The 25,608-nt window shown below is 33.7% G+C and overlaps 1 protein-coding gene across 4 annotated transcripts in view; it reads right to left on the bottom strand.

The window, feature by feature from the left end:
- Positions 1–4,336: 4,336 nt before the first annotated feature.
- Pggt1b (protein geranylgeranyltransferase type I subunit beta) overlaps positions 4,337–25,608 on the bottom strand; it is a 70,433-nt gene continuing 49,161 nt past the window's right edge. For all 4 annotated transcript variants that reach the window (XM_087194698.1, XM_004836179.3, XM_021238332.2 and 1 more), the window contains 4 exons: positions 22,984–23,029; positions 16,709–16,893; positions 11,709–11,817; positions 4,337–8,652 (listed from right to left, as the gene is read on the bottom strand). In XM_087194698.1, coding sequence (XP_087050824.1) covers positions 8,471–8,652; positions 11,709–11,817; positions 16,709–16,893; positions 22,984–23,029 — 522 coding nt within the window. In that variant the 3' untranslated portion in view covers positions 4,337–8,470. The remainder of the gene's footprint in view (positions 8,653–11,708; positions 11,818–16,708; positions 16,894–22,983; positions 23,030–25,608) is intronic.

The following is a 25,608-nucleotide window of genomic DNA, read 5'->3' as shown; positions in this document are numbered from 1 at the left end:
TGTTCTACATCACTAGTCATCCGAGAGATGCAGATTAAAATAATGCCGAGATTCCATCTTACTCCAGAAAGAATGGTTATTATCAAGAAATCATCCAGTAACAAATGCTGACAGGGCCGTAGAGAAAAAGAAACCCTCCTCCATTGTTGTGGGAGTGTAGACTGGTGCAACCACTGTGGAAATCAGTGTGGAGACTTCTCAAAAACCTAACTAGAGGTACCATTTGACTCAGCTATTCCCCTTAATATCTTTTTGAAAGAATTAAAAGCATCATACCATAGCAATATATGCTTATAGCATGTTTACATCAGCAGTTTGTAACAGCTAAATCTTAGAAATAGCCTCAATGCCTATCAACCAATGAATAAAGGAGATGTGGGGGTTTTTTTGTTTGTTTGTTTGTTTTACAACAGAGTAGTCTACTATAAAGGAGGATAAACTTGAGCTATTTCTAGCTAAATGGATGCACCTTGAGACCATACTCTTAAGTGAAATAAATCAGACACACATGTTTAAATACATTATTTTTTCTGGTGTGAGAAACCAAAAGTGTAAATAGGACCAAAATATGTATGTTGAGAAATGGGAAGAAAATGTTCAAATGAGAAAGGGAACAAGGCATGGGTGAGGAGGAAAGAAAGGGACAAGAAAAAATGAGAAGGAAAAAAACGGAAACAAAGCTTTTGTAAATAAGGAAGGGAAGAGGGGTTGAAGGGAGGGGAGGGGAATGAGAGAAAAAGAAGCAAGATATATCATGTACAGGTACAAATTCCCCATGAGGAATGTCATCACTATGTATATCTAAAATGTACCCCAAAAATTCTAGGATGCTAACTCCTATGTATTTTATCAAATAGGTTAGTAATTACTTTCTTTCACTCCTTAGAGACATCATAAAGCTCTACCAAACTCCCGACTTCCTCAAGTAGGATTGAATACAAAGAAATTTGTGCTGACCTTAAGCTTGTAATTTCTTTTACTTTCACTTCAGTTTCTCTAGTGAATCTTATGAACCTTTCATGTTTCCACATACATTTTGTATGTTTGGGGAGCTGGGGTTCAAATCCAGGTCCTTTGGATGCTAAGCACAAGCTTTACTATTGAACTCTGTCCACAGCTCATGTACAATTTTTTTTTTTTGGTACTGGAGATCGAACTCAGGACCTTGTGCTTGCGAGGCAGGCTGTGGAACCAGAACTAAATCCCAGGGCCCCCATGTACAATTTTTTTAAAAAGATATTTTGAAATATTTATACACCCACAAGAATTTGCAAACATACCTCTCACCAGGCTCTGAAATGAAGCATCTGAGATGACAGCAGTATATTATCAATCAGTTCAGGAAATTCCACACACTTTTAATGGCAACCAACTTTAACTGTAGTTAGGGGTTTAATGAAAAGTTAGAACTAACCATAGGAAAAGTTAGTAGAACTAGACACAGGAAAAATGTGAAAAGAGGGCAACAGGATGAGGGAATACCTTGGTCAAAGAAATGGTGTGGCATGAAAAGAACCTTGTCTTGGAGACAGAAAATGTGCACTTGAGCTGCAACACTGTTATGAATGATGTATGTATGTGTATACACATGTATACACACACATGCACAGATCCTGAGTCATTACGTATTTGTGGCTCATATTTAAAAGTTGTACATGAACACTGAGGAACCAGCCACTAGTCTTTTCCAATGCTACAATTGTTACAAGTAGATGGTGTTTTATTATCAAAAGTCTACTTAATGATCATACTTAAAATCTCAGTATCCAGGTGCCCTAGTATGACTTTCTTAAAAAGCACTTTATCAGAAGCTATGTACACTTTTTTTGCCTGACAATTCCTATTTATAAATTTTGCACAAACACAAATAGGCAATGACACATTTTCGAGGCTCTTACAGCAAAATACTTGTAAATGTGAAAAGGCACTGAGGATACACTTTTGTAGTGTGTTACTGTTATTACTGTCTTAATAACTGTTAAAAAGTATGGACTTTGAAAGGTATTCCTAATATATTGTTCATTATCTTACAGAATACATAATATCTTAGATCTTTATGTAGTATGCATAAGTACATATATGTACTTCTGTAAGTATATACAAGGTACTGGGATGAGTAATGCACAAATATAGTTATTTAAAGATACATTTTATGCAATAGTGGTAGTCACCACTAGGTCAGGATGTACAGGCTGGGGGTAGGGATAGGAAAGGACTATCACTTTCTTTTTGTAAATTATAAAATATTCAGTATAAAAGCCAAAGATTCAAAGTAAATGAAGTTGTACATGTTTAAAAATATGTAAATATCTGAATAAGCAGTGTCATTCCAGTAGCACTTAGTAAAAAGTTAATTTTTTCACTGATTTAAGCTGTTGCCTTTATTGTACTTTAATATGCCACTGAGACTACTGCTGGAATTTTTCTGTTCCACTGGACTGCCTATTATGTACTAACATCAAACTTTTAATTCATTCATCAATTTATCAATGTCTTTTTCACAATTTACAAAACTATTTTAAGATCCTTGAAACTTTATCATTGCCTATTTGCATATATAAGTTAAATTTGTAGCTATGGAATTGGTTGGGACAAAGTATACATTTTAAATTCTAATAGCTGTTGCTAAGGAAGATTTAGAATATGTTTTAATGTATGGCAGGGCTGGTCCCCTCTCATTCATTTCTGTTTTCATGGATATTCTTTCTCTCAAATGAAAACAAACAATATTTATTGGGATGGCATTAAATTTACAAATTAACCTAAGGAGAAAATCAAGTTTTGAACAGAGTATATATTTTCACTTGTTTGTGCCTATTTTTCTTTGAAGAGTTTTATTCTTTTAAAAAAATATTTTCTCATATAAGCTTTAGACATGTCTTAGTAAGTTTATACCTTAACTTTATTTTTTTACAATCACAAAGGGGTCTTCTCTTGAAGTGTATCTTTTAACTACTTTAGGTTTGTATACATAAAGTCTTTTAATTTTTTACTAAATATTTTTTATTGAAGTGTAATTATAGAAGAGTGCACAAATCAAGTGTACAGCTTGATAAATATTCATAAAATGAATGCACCTATGTAACCAGCACCTGGATCATGAAACAGAACATTACCAGCACCAGAGTCCCCTTGTATTGTTTTCCAGAACCAAAGAAGCTAGGTTAAAAAATGTATACAATATACACTTATGGAAAGTTAAAAAGTAGGCAAAACCAATCAATGATGAATTAAGGCATAATAGCACTTGCCTTTGGGAAGGGAGGAGATGAACAAAAGAGGATGATTTCTGATAGCATACATGAACTCTGCCTATAGAGTACTGTATTTCATCTAAATGGAATCAGAATATGTACTGATGTTTGGGGATGGCTACTGATTTGTATCAACTGTATTCAACTGATACTTTACTAAGTTCTTTTATAGTTTTTCAAGAAATTCCTCTGGGCTTTCTAGATATATAGTCATATCTGCAGATAGTTTTATTTTTTTCTTAATTCCTGTCTTTGTCTAATTTCCTTGGCTAAAATTCCCCACACAATGTTAAACAGCAGAGGACACAGTAGGCTTATGTTGTTTCTGACTTAGCTGAAAAGCCTCTTATGTTTCAATACTAAGATGCTGGTCTGTAGGCAGAGGTACAATGTTAATGAGTTAATTTCTTCTTGAGTATATTTAACGAGTCAAATAATCATTTACTTTAAAACTTTTAATATGAATATGAAGATCACCTAATATCAAATTATCCTTGCATTCCTATAATAAACTCAATTTGTCATGATTTATTACCTTTTGAAAGTGCTGTTGGATTATTTGGTAATAAATCATTAAAACTTTTTTGACAGGCCTATAATTTCTTTTGGTACAATCTTTGTTAGGTTTTTCAATCAATGCTATTACACTCATTTTAAAAAATGAATTTGGAAGTCCTTTGAGGAATAGTAGGATTAATCTTTTTTTTTGATACAGGGTCTTGCTATGTAGTTACTTTAGGCTGGCCTCAAACTCACAGCAATCCTCCTGCCTCAGCCTCCCAAATGCTGAGATCACAGGTGTGCACCACCACACCTGTCAGGATTATTTAATCATAAAAATTTGCTAGATTTACAATGTAGGTCTGATTTTTTGGGGGGTAAGGGGTCCTTTAATATTCATTTCTTATATGGTAATTGGTTTGTTTTGACTTTTTGTATCTATTACATTTTGATAATTTGAATTTTTAAAAAGTTAACATTGTAATTATATAAAATATCTCAAACTAGTCCATTAAAAAAATTTACTGTTTTATAGCTATGTACCCCTTGTCATTTAAGTGTTTCTAGTTGTGCTTCCTCCTTTTGTTGTTACATAAGTTAGCTGGTAGTTCGCCTATTTCACTGAGCTCCCACCATGCCAACCCTACCAAAGAATCAGCTTTTGAATTTACTGGCTCTACTGTTTTGATTTTCTATGAATTCTTTTTTTTTTTTTGTTATTTGTTTTATACTCCAGTTTTTGTGTGTGTGTGTGTGGAGTACCAGGGATGGAACTTGGGACCTTGTGCTTGTGAGGCAGGATCAGGCACCACTGAGCCAAATCCCCAGCCCCTTATACTCTAGTTTTTAAGGTTCTTGATAGTATACTAAGTTACTATTAACTTCCAATTGTAACTGCTTTTTCAAGTATTACGATTTCATCCAGCTTGTGGACATGTTTCTCCAGTGTGTTTTCTTTGTCTGTGGGGGTGCTGAGCTACTTATTTTCTTCTTAGACTAACTTTGAATGAACTGACTGCAATCCTGCTCTTTTTTTCAAAGTGAAGATGAATTTTTCTGTGCTTTTAAGGTGGACACTCTCAGATGTCTTTTCTAGCTTCATGGGTCTAGTGCTACCTTTTCTTTTTCAGTGATTTATATGATTATGCATGTCTACATTTATGTGTCTATTGGCCTTCCTTCCTAACATTTATCTTGACCATTTCTTTCTTTTGTCCTGTTGCACCTATCTTGTCCAATTTGGACTCTACTTGTAGCAACTTCTCCCCAACGCTGGGCTGTCTCATTAATTTCAAGAGGAATATAGTACAGTACAAGACCCAGACTGCTCTAGTATGTCGTCAGATCTTATCGTATTGCTTAAACACTCACCTGAAGGTGGGATTTTATAGAACCCTTCCCACTTTCAGATCTGTTCCGATTGGCCTAGTGTACTTTGCAATGAGAAACAGTGGGCAATATCACAGTTCTACAATTTGCAGGCTTTACAAACCAGCTGCCTTCTTCCTTCTTCCACACAGACACAGAAACTCTATCGGCCATGGTTTGTTCTTACTTATTTGCATTCTGAGAGTCATATTTTATCATCTAGTTTTGTAGACAGTGTTTGTGGCTGTCCTCGTTATTCTGTATTTTTATAAGTAGATTAAAAACCTATACTGCTGCTATCATCCTTCCTGAGTTTAAATTCTGTTGAGAACGCTACTGTAGAAAAGAGGTTTTAAAATAACTTTGAGGGTTATGACAGAAAGTATAATTAGGAACTTGCTGTATTTTAGGCACTATGCTAAATGTTTTGTACGCACTATCTCACTTAATCCTCCATCAACCTTGTGAGTTGTTTTACTATTTTCCTAATACAGAAACTGGGGTCCAAGATTATACTGCTGAACTGGCAGACATGGGATTTAAACCCAGATTATGTGATTCCAAAGTACCTCCTTCTCTATCTATGTTCACTACTTTCAGATCCAACCGTTATCAAACTATGTACCACTGTCAGCACCGTCTATTTGACTCTAGATTACTTTTAAGAATCTAACAAAAACCAAATACAGATTTATAGGTCAAATCTAAAAACACTGTAGATGATAAATAGGTTAATAACAGCTTTTCCTATTCTAAAAAAAATACTGCAAAGTGGAAAGGGGAGAAGTTAGAGTAGGGAATAGAATTATTTCAGATTCTGAACTTATTATTTTTCCTGTTATGTCACTACTGCTAAAGAATAGAGTATATATGTGGATTATTACTAATAATTAATTAATAAATATTTTTCTTCTAAATAACTATTTGGAAAAAAGAATAGTTTCTTTCACAATTCAAAATAGCCTAACATTTTCTGGTAAATATTTCTGTGAAACGTGACATTCACTGGTCCATAAAGTTTTTCAAGGAAGTTTATTTCTCAAACATATCAATTATTCTAATCCTATCATTAATATTCCTCTATTAAACTACTCAAGGAGTCAGAAAACATTTGTTTTATGAATTGCTTGTATGCTTGAATTCTTTTCTGTCATTCATAAACATAGTTACTCTTATTTTCTTATCTTCTAATCACAAATTTTAACTCAGGAAATATAACGTAGGCTTTATAAACTCCTAACGTCATTATACACATGCTACTTTTAACTCTCAGTATCTAAAAGATGACTTAGTTTGAGATACAGATATAATAACCTGTGGAAGGATAATATGTTGTTAACCCTACTTTTTCCCCATGTATGGAAGATTTACTTCCAATTTTAAAAAACATTTCTTCTTGGTGGTACTGGGAATTGAACCCAGGGCCTCATACATACTTGCTAAGTACTCTACCACTGGGTTTCACTCCTAGCTCTATTAACATTTTTTAAAATTAAAAATTAAAAGAAATAGTTGACTTTGCAAATTCAAGTTTAAAACTAAGCATGCCAATAACAAGTATTTTTTTAAATACATACTAGATTTTCCTTGGGAAGAATGATTATTTTGGGATACTTTCCCTCTAATTTAGGAAGTAAATTTAAAGCATTACAATACCTAGTGATATTAATAATTTATTTTTATATTGATATCTGTAAAATAATTCAACTTTGATTATTACCAAGACTAACTGAAAACCAGCTCCATCAGTGAGATTTCCCTCTCAATTTTAGTACCAGGCTAAAACCTTTGAATGCCACTATGTGATGGATGTGATTTATTGACAAGTTGGTTACTAGTGAAGAGTTTTTATACCATCTCCTTTATGATTAGCTAGTTCACAGAATTAAGACAACAAAACAAATCAATAAACAAAGTGAAAGCTTAGTTCTTACCCTCTTTAAAGAGTTACATTTCCCTTCCACTGATCTGGAAATATAAAAATATAAACGACCATGTATGGAGCTGCACTACCAAATTTACTTGAGTGGTTCTGTTTTTGTATTTAAATGTTTTTACTTAATTAAAAAAAATTATACAATTATTACAGGTTGAGTATCCCTTATTTAAAATGGTTGGGACTATTTCAGATTTTGGAATTTCTTCAAATTTTAGAGTATCTGCTTATACCTTGTGGATGAGACCCAGGTCTAAATACAAAATAAATTCATGTTTCATTCATTACTTAAGCAAACAGCTGAAGGAAATTTTCTACAATATATTTAGTGTGCCTATATTTTGACTGTGACATGTCACATGAGGTCAAATGTGGAATTTTCCATTTGTAGTGTCAAAGTCTGGATTTTGATCTTTTCAGATTTTGGATTTTTGTATTAGGGATGCTCAACCTGCTAGTTTGAAATCACAGCGACTGACATACTGGTGGCAACAAACTAAAAAGAAGAAAAAAATCCAAATCACTAAAAATAACTCAGTTATAAAAGTACAATTTATAGTATCATAAATCTCAGAAAAATAAACGAAAACACTAAATGTCTTTCCTTTTAGATAATACTCATTTTCCCTCTGTCTCCACAAATAGCAACAAATGATTGAGATTAAAAAAACAAAGTTAACTGGTATTCAGCCCATCAATGTTTCAATAGACACATATGCCATAAAATTCTCATTCATAATATCATACAATTAAATTACCTCTTCCTAAGTTACATAACAGTTTTCTTAAAACAATCTCTCTAAAAAATTATCATATTTGTTAAGCCTATTTATTCTTACTATGAAGTTATTACTTTCATTGATATAGGCCAAACAAGTTTAATTGGCACACTTGAGAATAAGACAAAATAAGCTATTCTTTAAAAAAATTATAGGATTATTTGTTTTCAAAGAATCCTACATAATTAATTAAAGCAAATTTTTACCATCAGCAGTCAAAATTTTTAAATGATCTCTAAGTGCTCACCTGAAGATTATCAATGCTATATGAAGTGTAAACTTGTTCTGAAGATTTGTGTTCATTTTATAACACAATTTGTACTGAAGAGTTTTAAAAAAAGATAACGTACATATATAGTTTTTTTTTCCTCAAAGAACTTCTTAGAAATACAATATAAACATTTTTGAACCACAACAGAATCCATTGTGGTTCAAACTTCAACAAAGATTTTCTTGAAACCTAGTACAAAGGTTACTGGCTCAAGACCATATCAAGTGATATCAGTACAAGCTTTGATTGTAAGACTCTACCCCTTAAAAAACAGAGCACACTTGATTATACATGGCTTTTAACCTTGAGCTACAGTCACGCTACAAATCCCTACCACCCACCCACCCCCATCTAAAGTCAGTCATTTGGAGACATGAACATTCTCTGAGCTTTGTTTAGAGTCCTTGGTTTCCCAGCTCTGATGGAGATCTCGAAGGCGTTCAGAAGTTCGTGTGCTTACATTCAGAGCAGGATGAACTTTACAAATCCCACTTTCTTCCATTAGTGACAGGCCGCAGATCCCGAAGTATGCATGCAAAGCATCTGAAAAAGGAGGCATTTTTTTCCCTTAAAATAGGCCGTCTTACTCACATATGCTATAAAATATTTTAGCTATCAGACAATTACTACATTAAAAATAAATGTAAAATAATGCTAAATACATTTTTTGGAAATATTTATTTTCCCTAAGTCTTAAAACACTAATTTTTTAAAAAAAGATAATCAAAATTAAAAATATGACAAAATTATTGTTAACAAACATCTGCAGAGGAGATGATGCTATTAACATTCACTCAAGGACAGAGAGGAAGAACAGCAATAACATAAAAGTCTCACTTTAGTAGGTTTTCCTTTTTTATTTAATATAGACTATAGAAACAAATGACTTCGTATCATACATTTTTTTCCTGTAAGTCAAAAAAAAACCTACCTCTGAATTTAAGTGGCAATACATCCCATCCTTCTACACCCAAGCTTTACTTATGATAGTTCCTGAACTATTATGTTAAATGAAAGGAGCAAAAATAATCCAGTTTGAAATGCTGGGCTATTTTGAAAGTTCTCCTACTTAAGATAATGTTAGCCATTATAAAAATATTTCACTTGACAATAAAAACAAACTCATACTCTATTTGGTTATAACAACAATTTTTCTGCATTGGCCTCACTACAGTTTTCCATATTCCGGGGGGTGACAGCCCTCTCCTACTAAAGTGGTCACTGAATTCATGTGATCGCTGGCTGGCTAAAAGCCTTATATAGACTTCTGAAGAGCTAAGAATTCTGCAATTACGGAAACACTGAAAAAAATAAGTTTTGTAGCAGTTAAAATTTTTTTCTATTTTTGAGCTAGCTAGCATTTAGAACTTCAAGAGCTGTTAAAAGTTCAAAACATCTTACCAAGTCAGACTCTGCCAAAAGAGTTAATGCTTAGGCTTCTTCTGGATTACTTTTCTCTAATTTTTAGATTCCAAAATAAATTTGATTTCTTCTACACTATTATAACACTCTATATAGTTATTCTAAAATTACAAAGGGCAAAGAGTAGCATTAAACTTTATTTTTAGAAACTGGAAGCTTTCTCAGGAAATAATGCAATAGAAAAGAACATAATGTCCAGAATGACACAAAATAGGATCTTGTGTAAAATGAAAATCTCTCCAGATGAAGTAACACTTTATTTTCCTTCACAAGGAATTTTTTTCTCCTTTGTTTTTTTTTTTTTTGTACCAGGGATCGAACTCAGGACCTTGCACTTGCAAGGGAGGCAGGGGAACCACTGAGCTAAATCCCCTGACCTACAAGGAATTTTTTTGAAGCCAGAGACCAGAACTTATTTGTTTCAAATCTCAAATAGTTTTAAAAAATATCTCCTAGGGCCAAGGATTTAGCTCAGTGGCACTGCACTTGCTCACAGGCGCAAGGTCCTGAGTTCGATCTCCGGTACCAAAAAAAAAAAAATCTCCTTATCTGTAGGTGGTGATATACATATTTACTTTTTAATAAAACATGACTCTTTTCAAATGTTTCTTCCATAAATGTATATTAGTATCTATTTGTGTCAAATCTTTTATTTGACTAATTAGAACCAAGAGTTAATTTTAAAGAAAATTATTAAAATGATTTTCTTAAAGCCTCGGAGAATAGTTCTTCCCATATTAATTCAATTTATCACACTAAGACTTTCTAGTGTATTGGGTCCAAAGATGTAATATAATTGTGAAAATTGAGTATTCCATAGAAATATTTATACAAATGTTAAGTTAGCCACTGATCTCTCTAGAAAAAAAGCTTCAAGAATTTTCTTTTGAAAATGCTACTGGAAATACATGATGCACTGTAAGTTTATATAAGAGATACTTTCTAAGCTGTTCAATTATTTATTAAAATAGTACCAGACACTGATTTTAAAAAATATTAAAACCAAAATAACCTTCAGTTGTCTTGAGGCACTTTTAAAGCATATTTATAGCTATGTATTATACATACCAAAATTTAAAAATATTCTGCTTTAGAAATTAATTTGTGAAAACATACTTTAGGACTTTGAAAGCATTCTACTTTTTTTTTTCTACGAAAGCAAGTTTTAAATAAAAATACAGGTAAATATGTATGTGAGAAAATATTCCCGCTCATTTTAAGTACAAAAACATGATTTCAGGAGCCTCTTACATTTTGATTCAAGTACACATTCCAACCATAGCAGTGCTATGATGGGAGATGAGCTGAAAAATTAATGTTTTAGACTAATAAAAACCATAATTCTACTGCAATGCTATGAAAACAATCATTCCTTATATCTGGTTTATATATTTACAGTAATTCTTTGATAACTTGCTAGAAAAAATATCAATGCTCTGAATTATTTTCACTCTTACACTGATTTTCATGGCAAAGTTATAAATGGATGCCTTGGATTGCTTAAATGGTTAGGCTGGAGAAAAATGCTAAAAGTGGAGAAGAGCCAGACTGTGGGCACCATTCATATTGTTTGAGTGTATTTGGTTCCTGAGTTTTTAGATAGTGAATAGTGTAGTGTAAGTTCAGATATCAAATACTCATCTATAAAAGTTACCTGAAACTGCTGAAATTTAGACAACAAGAATATGGGCAGTAGGGATACCTTTATTCAGGACTTGATACATCTTTTTTTTTCTTGATACATTTTTTAAATGACTTCTGAAATGAGTAATAATTGATTTCCTTTAGGATTGAGAGCAATTTATTCTACTTAGCTCAAGTCATACCTAACAATTTTGTCCTAACAATTCTGAATGAGTTAAATAATTCTCTATTTTGTAAAGATCCCATTCAGGCTATCTGTCATACTATCACAAATGAAATAAAACACTGCTAAAGAATTTGGAAAACTGCACACCATGCCAGTACATCTTAATAACCAACCTTTTCCTTTATAATGGTTAATACCCTAAATCTATCTCAAACTTAAATAATCTACCTTTTAAAACACATGTTGTTTAATGTAACTTTACAAATGTGGCAACATTTCTCTCATATACCCTCTTTGTGATAAAGAGGCCCGAAGATTTCAAGAAGTAAAAGAAATGTTGTTCTGGATTCATAAAGAAAATAATTACCTGGGTGACTGTCTGGCCATTTGGCAAAGCCTCCTACAAGTCGATCTTGAGTTGATAAGATGTAATTTCTATTTTTCTCAAAGTTGGTGTATTGGAAAATTTTCAGAAGCTGAAACAAAGTAACAGAAATTAATTGATATAAAATATATTTAACATTGACCTTTGCCTTACATTTCAGATATGTATCATTTAGATATGTTTTTCTCTAGTTAAGGTCTCTCAGAGCAAATCTTTGGGGATGTAAACACTTAAAATTAGCTACATTGTCTTTTTTATCTTTGTGCCAAGTCTACCCTCCTCTTCTTAACCTGCTATTTTCTTTGGACCCAAAAGAAACCAAAACTCTTTGAATCACATTCAGCTAGATTCAAAACATAATTTCTCCAATCTGTTCAACATAATCATTTAAAAAAGCGCCACATTTTAATTTTCATTATAGGCTCTTAATCTGTGTGTTACAAACTGGGAGTAACTGAAACTAAAAATATTTCAAAAAGAAGAAAGAAAAATTATCAATCAGAAACTAGAGATGGTTTTATGTAAGGACAGTAAAAACAGTTCTTTAAAAGATAAAGTTGGGACAAGTATGATTAGAATATAAAAAACAGCAAACATAATGATTTATGACATGTATTTTATATTCTCTCTGAAGATCCTATTAAGATTAAAAAAAAAAACAGTGAAGGAAATGTAGTTGAGGGAACAAAAGAGCTCAAGAAGGTTTTGAAAGTGGCATGAAGTATATTAATGAATAAAAGAGAACCGCAGGAAGATATTAATGATCGATAAACATTTCTCAAAAAAGGTATAGCTTTAGGGAAATTATGATACAAATAAAAAAAATTTACTCATTTATTTTAACTAATAGAATATAAGGAAAGAGACTCTTTGGAATCCTATTGTTGGGAAAATTTTCCGTCAAGTAGCCCATGTGTCATCACATAAAAAGGAGCAATTGTAATCTCAATGCTGTACTTGCTAGATCAACCTTGTGAAGAGAGTTCACAACTGCTCACCTGCAACATGACTTCTAGCCAAGGTCCATTACATTAGCTCTCTGGAGAAGGTCCCTGACTGCGGTCTCCCCTATGCAGACCTTTCTCAGCTTGCAGCAGCTCAATGTAAACTATGCTCCTTTTCCCCTAACCATAGTTAGGGATACCTCTTCAGAGCGGGGAATATTATAGGCAGCTAAGTTAGATAGAAATATTTTAGGCAGTCAGACAAAGCTAGGCCTTTGAGGGAGTCAATGCAGAAGATGAGAACACATCTGTGGCTGGACACACATTTGAAGATTAGTGACAATGGTCAGATTTACATACTTCCCCAAGGAGGGAAGCTTGAGATTATTGGTACCAACCTTTTGAGATTTCCTGTATAAATAAACCATTACCTCACTAGGGGTGGGCCATCCTCTCCTACCCACTAAGACTACAGATTACTGACCAAGGTTAATGATGTCATCCATATGTCCTTGATACTTATTACTGGATCAATATTAGTCAAGTGGCTATACTTGTACTTTATTGGTTAATTATAGTTTTGACCCATGTGGTACCTGCCTGGTGACTTTGCTCTATAAAACCTTCTCAGAGAAGTGGGCTCATTGGCAACCCATTAGGGACCCCTCTTGTCTCTCAGGAGCTATTCCTATTCCCCATTCCTATTCCCCAGCAAATTTTTCTACTCTTAAAAAAGAATGTTTAATATTTACACTGTTGGTAGATGTTGACTACTGGTTTTCAAATTTTAGAATTAACCTATAGGTAAAAAATAAAAGATTTCATTATTGTTACCAAACAAAATATGAATGTTACCTAATGTGGAATTGTAAAAGTATGCTAACAGCTTTGAATGGTAAAGGAGTCAAGGTTCAGAACTAATAATAAAATAACCACTAACAATTTTCTAGAAAAAAAGAAAGGTGAATTTTATTTTTCATAGTTGGGAAACATGTCTAAAATGGACGAAGATGTCTAAAACAATGTCTACAGTTGTGAAGTCAAGAAATTGCTATATCATTTAAAGTTGAGGTAATGTCCACAAAAAAAATGAAAACTGAAAAATGTTTAGAAGTGATTGCCTTCAGGAGTTGCCAAATATTACTAAGGCCATATCGGTAAGATTCAAGGACCAAACACAGGTTAAAGGCAGGACAATCTGATCACTGAAAAGAGTAATAAACTAAAACATAAAAATGTTAAGATCTATGAGTTCATAATGATACTCAAAAGAAAACCCCTCTAAAATCCAATGTTTTACTGGAAAACTTGAGGGGATGCTATGGAACCAACTCACTGTACTGAACACTATTAAAATTAATGGAAAGAAGTGTTTAACTGCTCTTTTCTGTACAAACTATACCTCAAGGTAAGTAAAATTCTTTTTAAAGGAATGCTAGTGAATAAATTAGCAGGAATGGTTACAATGTAACCATTTTTAATCCCTTAGTGATATAAAGAATGATATGGATCTTATTTATATCATAGAGTACAAAAATTAACTGAAGTCTAATGAAAGACCTAAACATCAAACTATATAACTAGGGCCAGGGATTTAGCTCAGTGGTTCTGCCACCTGCTTCGCAAATGCAAGGTCCAGTACAAAAAAAACAAAACCAAAAAACTATATAACTATACAACTATTAGAAGAAAACCTTAGGGGAAATCTTTATGACATTGATTTGGCAATTATTTCATAAAAGCATAATAAAAGAAAAAATAGATTAAATTGGGCTCCATCAAAACTAAAAGCTTTTATGCATCAAAGGACACTATGAGCTGTTAAAAGGCAATTCAAGGAATGGGAGAAAAAATTTCTAAATCATATACTGATAAGGGACTAATATCCAGATTAAAGGATAATATCCACAATAAATGAATAAAATGAAGAACTCCTAAAAGCCAACAACAAAACTTGACTAAAAAGGAAGCAAAAGACTAAACAGACATTTTCCCCCAAAAGATATGCAAATGAACATTGAGCACATGAAAATATGCTCAAGCATCACTAATTATTAGGGAAAAGCAAATCACAACCACAATGAGCTACCCTTCAAACCCACTAGCAAAGCTATCCCCCATAAAAACAAAAACCAACCAGAAAAAAAACAAGTGCTGGTGCAGATGTAAAGAAACTAGAATCCTTATACACTGTTGACAGGAATGTAAAATGGTGCAGCTGCTGTGGAAAAGAGTTTAGCAGTTCTTCAAAAAGTTAAAACTCTCATATGATCAGCAATTCCACTCCTGGGTATGTAACTCCAAAAAATAAAAGCAGGAATGTGAACATATATTACAGTCCATGTGCATTGCGACATTATTCACAACAGCCAATAGGTGGAAACAACCCAAGTGACCATCAATAGAGGAATTAGTAAGAACTATTGGGTATATACATGCAGCAGAATATTACTAGGCATAAAAGGAATGACATTAAAAAAAAACCTAGAAAAGGTCTGGGGATTTAGCTCAGCAGCATAGTGCCTGCCTGGCAAGCGCTAGGCCCTAAGTTCGCTCCCAGTACCAAAAAAAAGGAATGACATTTTGATATATATTACAACATGGATGGGTCCTGAAAACAAGCTAAGTGAAACACAGTAGGCACAGAAGGACAAATATTTTATGATTCCACATATGTGAAGTACTTAGAATAGGCAAACTAACAGAGAGTAGTACACAGGTTACCAAGGGGTAGGCGGGACAGGTGGGACAGGTGGGAAGTTTATATTTACCTGGTACAGAGCTAATGCTGGGGATGATGAAAAGCATATAAATAGTGGAGGTGGTTATATAACATCATGAATGTAATTAATATCACTGTATACAGTGATATGTATATTTTACGACAATAAAAGAAAACGAAATAAAAGAAAAAGTAAAAAAAAAAGCTGATGGAAACTTTTTAATGAAAAAATCATGTTGATAATTCTGGAACCCCCTGATCAAAAGGAGAGACAACTAGATATTATGTGCTTCTTACGATTCATCATCACTGACTGGATATAACAAATTGCTACTAAATTATTTTTGGTACAGGGATCAAATTCGGGACCTTGTGCTTTCGAGGTAAGCAGTGGAACCTCTGAACCACACCCCCCCCCTTTTTTTGTAATTTATTGGATGTGATGATACTAAGGTTATATATATATTTAATTATATATATATATTTCATAGACAAACTGTGAAGTGGCCCCAACTGCGCTCAAATTTGTAATCCTCCTGCCTCAGTCTCGTAGAGTGCTAGGATTACAGGTGTGTGTGAGCTACCACGCCTGCTTAAAAGTTGTTTTTAAAACGTTATTTTCATTTAGAGATTACACTGAAGAATTCTAGATAATACAAAAATTATATCTAGGATTTGCCTTAAAATAACACAATAGGAGGGAAGTACTTACAAGTATGAAGAGAAAACTTGTGGGATTACTGGCTCAATAACTTTATGGAGTTAGTATATTAAAACGTATTAAAGGGGGTCGGGGATTTAGCTCAGTGGTTCTGCCTCCTGCCTCAAAAGCACAAGGTTCTGAGTTCGATCCCCAGTACCAAAAAAAAGTATTAAAGATAGAAGAAAATTTGTGAGCATATCAATCAATAAGCTTCAGAAGATTTAGACATAAAGATAAAAAATCTTAAGTAATTTTTCAAGAAGTGACCTACTGGTTATTTTTTAAGATTAATAACTTCCCATGCAATCCTTATTGGTATCACTTTCAGACAGATTCCTACTAAACATGGACTACTAGTCAGTTTCAGTAACAGGCTTTTTATGACATTGTATGTACAAGAAAGTAGGCATATAACGAGTTTTACATAAAATATAATAATATAAAACTCAAATTCGCAATCATTTGAGTTTTGCAAGAAAATTTTAATTAGTGCAACAGAAAAAACTTAGTAACCTATTCTTAACAATATTTAATGCACACTACAAAGACCAAACCTTCAGCAGAGTTTATACTGACATGGAGTACAGGTTCCTCATTTCATTATTTTTCTTACCTTTAGAGTTGCTCCCACCCAAAAAGAGTAACAGGTGTCCACCGGCTTATTAGGTCTTCCATGATAACCATTCTGTTGCCTCATTATACACCACCTCTTTATCCTGTTCAATTCTTTTTCTGAAAACACTTCTTCTAGTTTACCCATTAGGCATAGTGATGCAATGCCACAGAAGGTAGATCCTCCTGTCAATCAAAACCACACAAATGCTATAAACTTCAACTTAGATGCCTATTAAAACAGTACAAAATGGCTGGAGGGAAAATGTGGAAATCTAGAAAACAGTGAAATAAAATTTCAATAGCAATTTCAAACTTATCACTAGCCACTGAAATCTTCAATATTAATTTGATGAGGACAGATCTTAAAATAATTTGAAGCTAGAAGAAACATTTTAGTTATGAAAAAGACTGGGGACAGGCTTAAAGAACTTGTTCAAAATTATATAGTTAATAGGAAACTTGGAACTAAATTCTAGTCCAGGAGTCATGTGAGTCCAATTTTAATTGATTTAAAAGACAGCACAGGTGGTCTCATATTTTTCAGTTCTGCAACTATGGATGTAATCAAAGGAGGATCAAAAATATTCAGATAAGTAGAGTACAGTGGTTGCTTTCTGAATGCTTCTGTTTGCAAATAATTTGGTTCACAAACAGAAGCATTTGGTAAAATTTTGTTTTTGTTTGCAAACTCTGCATTGGGTGACAAACAAGACCGTGGCTATCTTTCTCACACAGACATAAATGTGGCCCTCTTTTCCCAAATTGCAGAAAAAATTAAGTTCATGAACTGAGGCACTACTGTATAGAAAACAGACATTTCTCTTGTCATTATTCTCTAAACAATACAACATAACAACTATTTACACAGCATTTACATTGTTAGGGACTGTAATCTACAGGTGATTTAAAGTATATGGGAGGATGTACACAGATGATGTGCAAATACTACACCATTTTATATGCAAGACTTGAGCATTTGAGTTTGTGGGGGTCCTGGAGCAGATAACAATAGGTACATTGAGGGATGACTATTTCACTCAGGAAATGAAGTCAGTATTTTTCCATAAAAGAAAAGAAACAACACTCTCCACTGGCATTCTCTGTTGATAACCATTTAAAAAATACTTATATTTTCAATTTATTATAGCTTTTCCTAGTGTTACGACTTGTATCTAGATTTCCTCCCAAAACCTCACGTACTCACAGGTAGGGCTTTTCAGAAGGATCTAGGGTGTGTGACGCTGGGATTAAGGTTGTGTGATATCTAGATTAGTCCCCTAATTGGATTAACGTAGTTCTGGGTGTGGCTGAATGAATTTACTGAAAAGGGAAGCCACACCCAGGGTGTGGGTGTCCCTAACCAATAAGCTTATAGTTTTGATGGAATATAAAGGGGCTTGCTGTTTTCTATGTGACCAGGCAAGACTGCTTCTCCTCTGCAGGGCTACCCTGCCTTGGAGCCAGCCCATGTAGACAGAAACTGCCATAAACTGTGAGCCAAAATAAACCTTTCCTCCTTTAACTTGTGGGTGTTGGGTATTTCTGTCTCAGCAACAAGAATATAACCAAGACCCCTGCGGATTTTATTAATTTCAGCAATTTAAATGGACTATTTCTAATATATTACATTCTCTAACTTTCCTTTTGGTGTTAAGAGTGTTGCATGAATTCATGGAGAATGGAAGAGTGACATTCCCTCTAAAAAATTCACAGCAGCTATCATACTTAATGTGTTCCAGACAGTGAGAATTATTTAATCTTTAGAATTCCTGAGTGAACTAAAATAGAAAAGTAAAACAAATTTATCACAACTTCTTAGAATAACTTCTATGAAGAAACTGTCAGCTGTATTTTCTTGTCAATGACTCACTAGTTTCAACTTCTCTTTCATGATACACTGGCTATGACTTCAGGTGTTAATTACTGCAACACTAAACACAATATCTCTAATTGACATCATGCCATTTTAAAAACCAACTACCAAAAAGTAAGAAGAAGGCATTTCAGTATTACCCTCTAAAGTACTTGTTAGGATTCTTTAAAGCAAAATGGCACAATTCAAACTAAAAACACTCTTTACTTTGATGTTACACCAGGTTTTGAAAGTGGTTATTCCAGAAGTAAGTTGGGATTTGAGTGTCAGAAACAACTACATATTACAGTCTATGGTTTAAACTAAAATTTATTTGCCAACAGTTAAGGCCACTGTCCCTAAAGAATCTGGTTTACACAAAATTCTAAAAGAACTATTCTATGTACTTAGATAAATAGCAGAATGTTAGAAGGGTGTTAAAGGCAGACATAAAAACAGCAAAACAGAAAAAAATCTAGTACATCTTAACAAAGGATTAAGAGCTGGGCATGGTGGCACACACTTATCATCTCTGCACTCTGGGAGGCTGAAGCAGGACGACTGCAAGTTTGAGCCTGACCTGGGCAACTGAGCAACTTAAAGAGAAAACTTGTCTCAAAAAAGAAAAAAAAGGCTGGAAATGTAGCTTAGTGCAAAGGTCTGAGTTCAGTCACCAGTGCCAGGAAAAAATATCAGATTAAGAATACAATTAAAAGACAAGCATAAGAACTCAAATAGATCAACGAACCTTGCATACTTCAAAATATTTCAAGAGTACATTTAAAGGATAGTGCTAGAATTGCTTCTCATAATATCGAATACAATTTGACCCTGAAGGGTCAAATTCTGTTTATTATGCCTTAGCTGAAGAATATAAAAAAAAAAATTTAAGGCACACAACAGTAAAAGAATATTAAAGCACACAAATAAGAAAGAGCAAGAGAAAGATTTTCAGAGGAAAGTTAAATTTGTTACCTAAAGTGATTCACTAGTTAAATGGAGAATCAGTGCACACAGAATACCTCATTAAGACAACATCACAGCAGGGAAGGATCACAGGGATTCTCTCTTAATAATCTACTCCAGTTCTTCCTCAGATGAGGTAAAGGAGGTATTCCTGCTTTTGGTTCTGAATGTTATGTTCCATTTATACTTTACCAGTACAATAATTACAAATTAACTTATCAATCCTGTAAGATTTTACAGCTCAATTCTAAGCATTCTCTTGGTATTTGTATATATCAAATTATATGTCCTCTAAAATGTATACTTTAAGGTAGTCAATGTGTTAGTTTCTTTTCTCTCCTTGCTGAGACAAAATAGCTGACACCCAAAGTTAAAGGAGGAAGGTTTATCTGGCTTGCAGTTCCTAGAGGTTTCAGTCCCTAATCAGCTGGCTCCAAGACAGAGTGGTGTGGCAGACAGGAATCCAGAGGAGGAACAGTTTATGGTGGTCAAAAGGTAGTGAAAGCAACATGAGTTTAACAGCATCTTTCTGCCCCTTTTATCTTATTCAGACTACCAGGATTAGGGCAGGATTGCCAAACTAATCAATGTACTGGTTTAGTAATCATGCACCCTCAATCCCAGCATCACACTCTAGATTCAGCCACCCCCGAAAAAGACTGCATAAGGCTTTGTGGGGGACATCTAGACACAAGCCACAACAGTCAATAATCATATGGCTAGACATAAAGAAGAAAACCAAAAAAACTGCTATGTAAATAAGTACATTATTTTGAAGTTAACACAAAAAATGAAGGAATTTCAAGGAAACTGAATATTTAGATGAAATTAAGGTCAAAGATTTAATCTTCTTGTGCTGGACTAAGAAGCAGAGATTTTTAAAAATCATGGAATCGTATTAGTTTATCTAAACTTTCATATGAATCTTGAGAGGAAAAACAGTTTTATCCTTAGTAAAAAAGGACAATCCAATTCTTCAAGACACACTACCATTTTACCCTAAAATTATTCTACCACAAGAAAATCACTGGGATAAAGCAAATTAAACTCGATGATCATGGCCTAGAAGATTATAATACATTCATTTAGTTTTTCTGATAAACTGGCTCTAGGATGAGCAACAGTTGGAAGGGTATAACATACCATTTTTGTTGTGCTTATCTGTTTACTCTGCTAGACTGCAAGATGATGTCTTACTCATCCCTTATTACTCCATATGCCCCTGTATGTTGTAGTGGGTCCATTAATATGTGATTTATTAGTTTCCCCATATTTTATTTTGCATCCCTAACTAGAAAGTTAAATTTGAAATATTTCTGTCACAGTTTGATAATAATGTAATTTCTTTGTGTGCTTTTCCTCCTAATTCCTCAATCTAAATATTATTAATGAAATGGTTTTTTGGTTTGGGTTGTTTTTCTCCTTCCTCTAATTAATCTATTCTTTTCCAACTGTTGCTTAATCTATCTGGTTTTTTTTTTTTGGTACCAGGGATCGAACTCAGGTCCTTGCACTTGCAAAGCAGGTGGCGCAACCACTGAGCTAAATCCCTGGCCAACTGTTGCTTAATCTAAAGCCCATCCTTCAGAAATATTAATTCAGCCAGAGTGCTGCAATGGTGAGCACTAGATTCTACCTTCTCAGAAAGTTTTGGAGCCATCAGATTTTCTCCATACAACTACAACTATATCCTTCTTGACCATGGGGATGACCAATTACATACTCTCCACTGAAACCAGGCAAGGCTCAGATGCACCTGGACATGCATTTCTTGATTAACAAACTGCTCAAGTTGTTTTACAGCAAGTCTCTGCAATCTACTTAAGGGTAATTTCAAGCTTATCAAAAATAGATATGCATGGAAAAAGCTAGCTGCCATCTGTCAATGACCTTTTGAGGTTACAAGCTCAAAATCACCTGGGCAGAACATACTTTATCCAGAAAAGAAATATGTGACCTGTGAAGAGACATACGACCATCTATGCCTGCTCAAAGGTCCCTAAAACTTCCTCTTTTCACCATCCAATCAATATGCAGTTTCTCCCTTCCTATAAATCCTCCATACCAAATGACAGGGATACAGATCTGAGTTTACAGACCCTAAGCTTCCTACTTTCTTGAGAGTTGACCATTTACACTCTCTCTCCTTTTATCTTTTTTGGAAAATCTGGTGCCATAGTATCAGCTTCTATGCACACAGGCAGTGTGTGCCCTCGCTTGCAATCTCTATCAACAGCTCCCCTATCCCCAATTTCATTTAACTCAGGCACATAAAAGAATCACGCTGTCATAATCATACTATGGTTTCAGAAGAAAATCCAAGACCATCTTCTATCCCTTGGTGATACACACTCTACAAATATTCCAACTGAAGGAGAGAGTGAAGATGTGAGAGGAGATATCTGATAGAATAAGGTCCTAGAAGAGATAAAAGACATAGGACCAAGGAATATATAGAATGTTAAAAACATAAGTATTTTTATACATTTTATACTTTACAAACCACCTTCTCCCATATTTCTTTTCATCTTTTTTTTTTTTTTTTGGTACTGGGATTGAACTCAGGACCTTGCTCTTGCGAGGCAGGCAGCAGCACCACTGAACTAAGTCTCCGACTCCTATTTCTTATTATTTTAAATAAAGATATTTATTTCTGATCTGTGGATGAGGAAACCCTGGAGTCAAAGTAACACAGCTGGCGCTCAGGCCAAGCACCAAACACTGATGTGTTCCTCCTACTTTATCACACTGGCAGAAGCACGGAGACAACAAATGAGCACATATAATCTGCTCTGCTTAAGAGGAAACTGAACTTCATTGGAAAGCCTGTAAGATCCAAGCTTGTTCTTTTTTTTTAGGCTTGTTTTTTTAAGGAGAATGAAAGCTTATTTACTCCTCAGTAGAAATTTCAACTTGACAGAGTTCAGGCAATTGATGTGCTGACAAATTTAATAGCTATTATATTATTATTCTGATTCTGCTGAAAGTGGAAAAAAATATAAGAGAGGAGACTATATTAATGTTTGTACTGATCATAAGCAGCAAATGTTTTATGAATATGATTAAGGATAATTATATTAAGGAAAGTGAAAATTTTCATTTCTTTTTGAATTTATTGATTCACATTTAAGTCTCTGTACCTCTCTGATTCAGCCTTTTAGTGTTATGCAAAGAAAATAATCTGTTGTTTTCTAAGAATAGCTTAAGAAATAATCCTCAATATTTTTATGTGGCTAACACTTGAATAGATTACTAGAAAATATTGTATGAATCCCTTCATGATTACTGATCAAGGGGCTTCAAATAGGTACAAAAGTGTCAAAAGACAAAGGTAGGGAAGTGACAAGATAATCTACTCACACTAAAGGTTGAGATACACTTCAGAGATCTATACTGAAGAGACTGGGATGTTTAAACAAACTAAAGAAACAACACATTTATTTAAGATGTCTTACCATGAGATTCAAGTCCAGCTCCCTGTGCCAGCCCATTGTCATAGGACTGAAAAAGAAAAGTTCTGTTTAGTTTAACACAGAAATAATAAGTTGGCACTGTACTTTTTCATCCCTTTTATCTTTATTTCTCCTTTATATCTTCCAAAATATGCACTTTTGTCCACTAAGTAGAACCAGTCACTTTCAAAATACTTGATCTTGTCTTCTTCACAGGCTACATACACTTGACACTTTCTGAGAGTAGACCACTGAAAGACAATACCTACATATTTAATTTCTACCTAATAAAATGCTTTGACCCTTACTCCTCCCCATTTGTAAGTATATGTAAGCTGAATAAAAATGTGAGAATTTTATAGTCATAAAACTTTATAAACATGAAACAAATCTATTTTGAGGCAGTTTTGGTTTTTTGAGACTAATAGTGCCTGTCTAAATTCCAGTCTCCTCACATATTCTCCAAAATCAAAACAGAAAAGCAAGACATGATCAAGCTTCAGATTAAGTTTTAGAAAAAGAAACATCAAATCCCACTAAACTATCTTTCATATCTCTGATGTACATCTGCAGAGAACAAAGGTGATTTGTGAAAAATTATGAGTGAGAAAAACAAGGGTAGCCAGCACATGGTATATGACTATAATCCCAGCACTCTAGGAGGCTGAGGCAAGAGGATCTCAAGTTTGAGCCCAGTCAGGGCAATTTAATGACTTAGTGAGATCCTATCTCAAAATAAAAAAAAAAAAAGAAAAATTGTAAGGGGAAAGAAAGAGCGAGCATGTAAAGAAGCTAATGGTTAGGTCTGAGATTTAAAATCATTCCCTAAAAGAGAAAGCATACTGTAAATCTACCTTAAGAGTGAAATTACAGGTAGGCCTTGCTCCAATATGTATGAATTCCAATTACCATGGTTTAAATAATGGTTTAAAAAGTGATTCCAATTACAGTAAGCATAATATATTAACTGTATTTAACTGTATAAAGTGCAAGTTCTATTCTCCACGATCATTACATGGAATAACAGACATGTGTCATGATGAGTGATCAATGACATTCACCTTTTCAGTCTGTAGTTATTGTACCTGCTTAGCTCAGATACAGAGAACAAAGGATGTGGCTGTGCTGTCTCTCTAACCCTCAGCGATAAACTCATGTAAAGAAATAAAAAGCACTAACACTGGAAATGAAAATACAGTCAGTTCCAGAAAAAATAACTATCATGGAAATGTTGACAATGCAGCTGTCTTTGAGACTCCAGATATCCAGTTGGAAGAACAAAGTAAAGGTGAAATATCTACGTGAGCAAGGGAAGGAGTTGAGCTGAAAAGGACAAATATGTTTAGAGAATTGTTGCTGGCAAAACACTTCACATAAAAAGAATTCTGAAGGATGTTTCATTACATTGAAAACACAAAGGAGAAAATGTTAAAAACTGATATAAAGATACAAGAGAGTACGATCATTAGAAATAGTGCTTGCTCCATATACTACCATATAATAGGAAGGCAAAACACTGTTCAAAGAAAACAATTTAATTCTTAGTATTTCTTACATTTTAAATTATAGTATATTAAATATTAATTTTACTATTAAAACATTTTCTGTACATTTGCAACTGATAGTAAAAGAGTTATGATTCTGCAAAAATTTTAAAGATTATAGAACAATGAATATTTTCCCTACCGATAGTTAAAGTCCCTTCGCATCATTTTAGTCTGTACGGTTATCATTATGGTCTGGCATTGCCATGCAAAGTTAGACACCCTATATAGGGGTGGTAAAACACAGCATTAACTGTAAGGAAGGGGCTTAAGTGAGCCCCAAGTCAACACAGCAGTGCTCAAAGGGCATAACTTCTCACCACAAGGAAGGGAGATGGGCCCTTTAAGGGTCAACCAATATAGAAAAACTTGAACAAATTTTAGAAACCTCAGAAACAAAAGAGAACCTCTTTCCTGCCAGAAAAATCACAGAATACACAATTTTCCCACCACTAAAAGAATCAACCATTAAGTCACTCTGTTGCATTTAAAGAAAAAAAAAATCATGAAATTAGTAAACAAAGAAATAAATCTATATACACAGTAACTCTTAAATGAAAACACACAAAATGCAATGAAAATTCCTCTGTATATGAAAATCTATCTGTCCCTATCAGCAAAAAACAGCCATAAGGCAGAAGAAACTCAAAATAACACTCTAAACTGAATTACATATTCTCAAACAAGCATTTGGCAATATGAAAAGGAAATTAAAAAATAGAAACAGAAATAGAAAAACAGTAGGAAGAAATAATGAGTAAATAATTTCAAGAAAAAAAAGAAAATCAAAATAAGAAATAAAGACTAAGTTACAGGATGCCTAAAAAATAATTTTTTAAAATGAAAACTCAATAAAGGAAACTGAAAAAAGGTAGAAAACAGCCAACAGAATAAAAATGAGAAGTAAAAAAGTTCAGAGGGGAAATGGATAAAATGAAAGGCAAAGAAGTAAGTACATATAAAACTGAAATACTTAAAAAGTAAAAAAGCAAAATAATCAATGAGAACAATGGATTCCAGAACTAAATTTGGCCTGCAGCCTGAATTAAGAAAATGGCCACTATCACTCATAATAAAAGAAATT

The sequence above is a fragment of the Heterocephalus glaber genome, unplaced genomic scaffold (genome assembly GCF_053883595.1).
Source record: "Heterocephalus glaber isolate CG9 unplaced genomic scaffold, H.glaber_assembly_v1.0 deba00001606, whole genome shotgun sequence".
Taxonomy (NCBI): Eukaryota; Metazoa; Chordata; class Mammalia; order Rodentia; family Bathyergidae; genus Heterocephalus; species Heterocephalus glaber.
The sequence above is the reverse complement of the archived record's forward strand: the minus strand, read 5'-3'. Positions and strand labels throughout refer to the sequence as shown.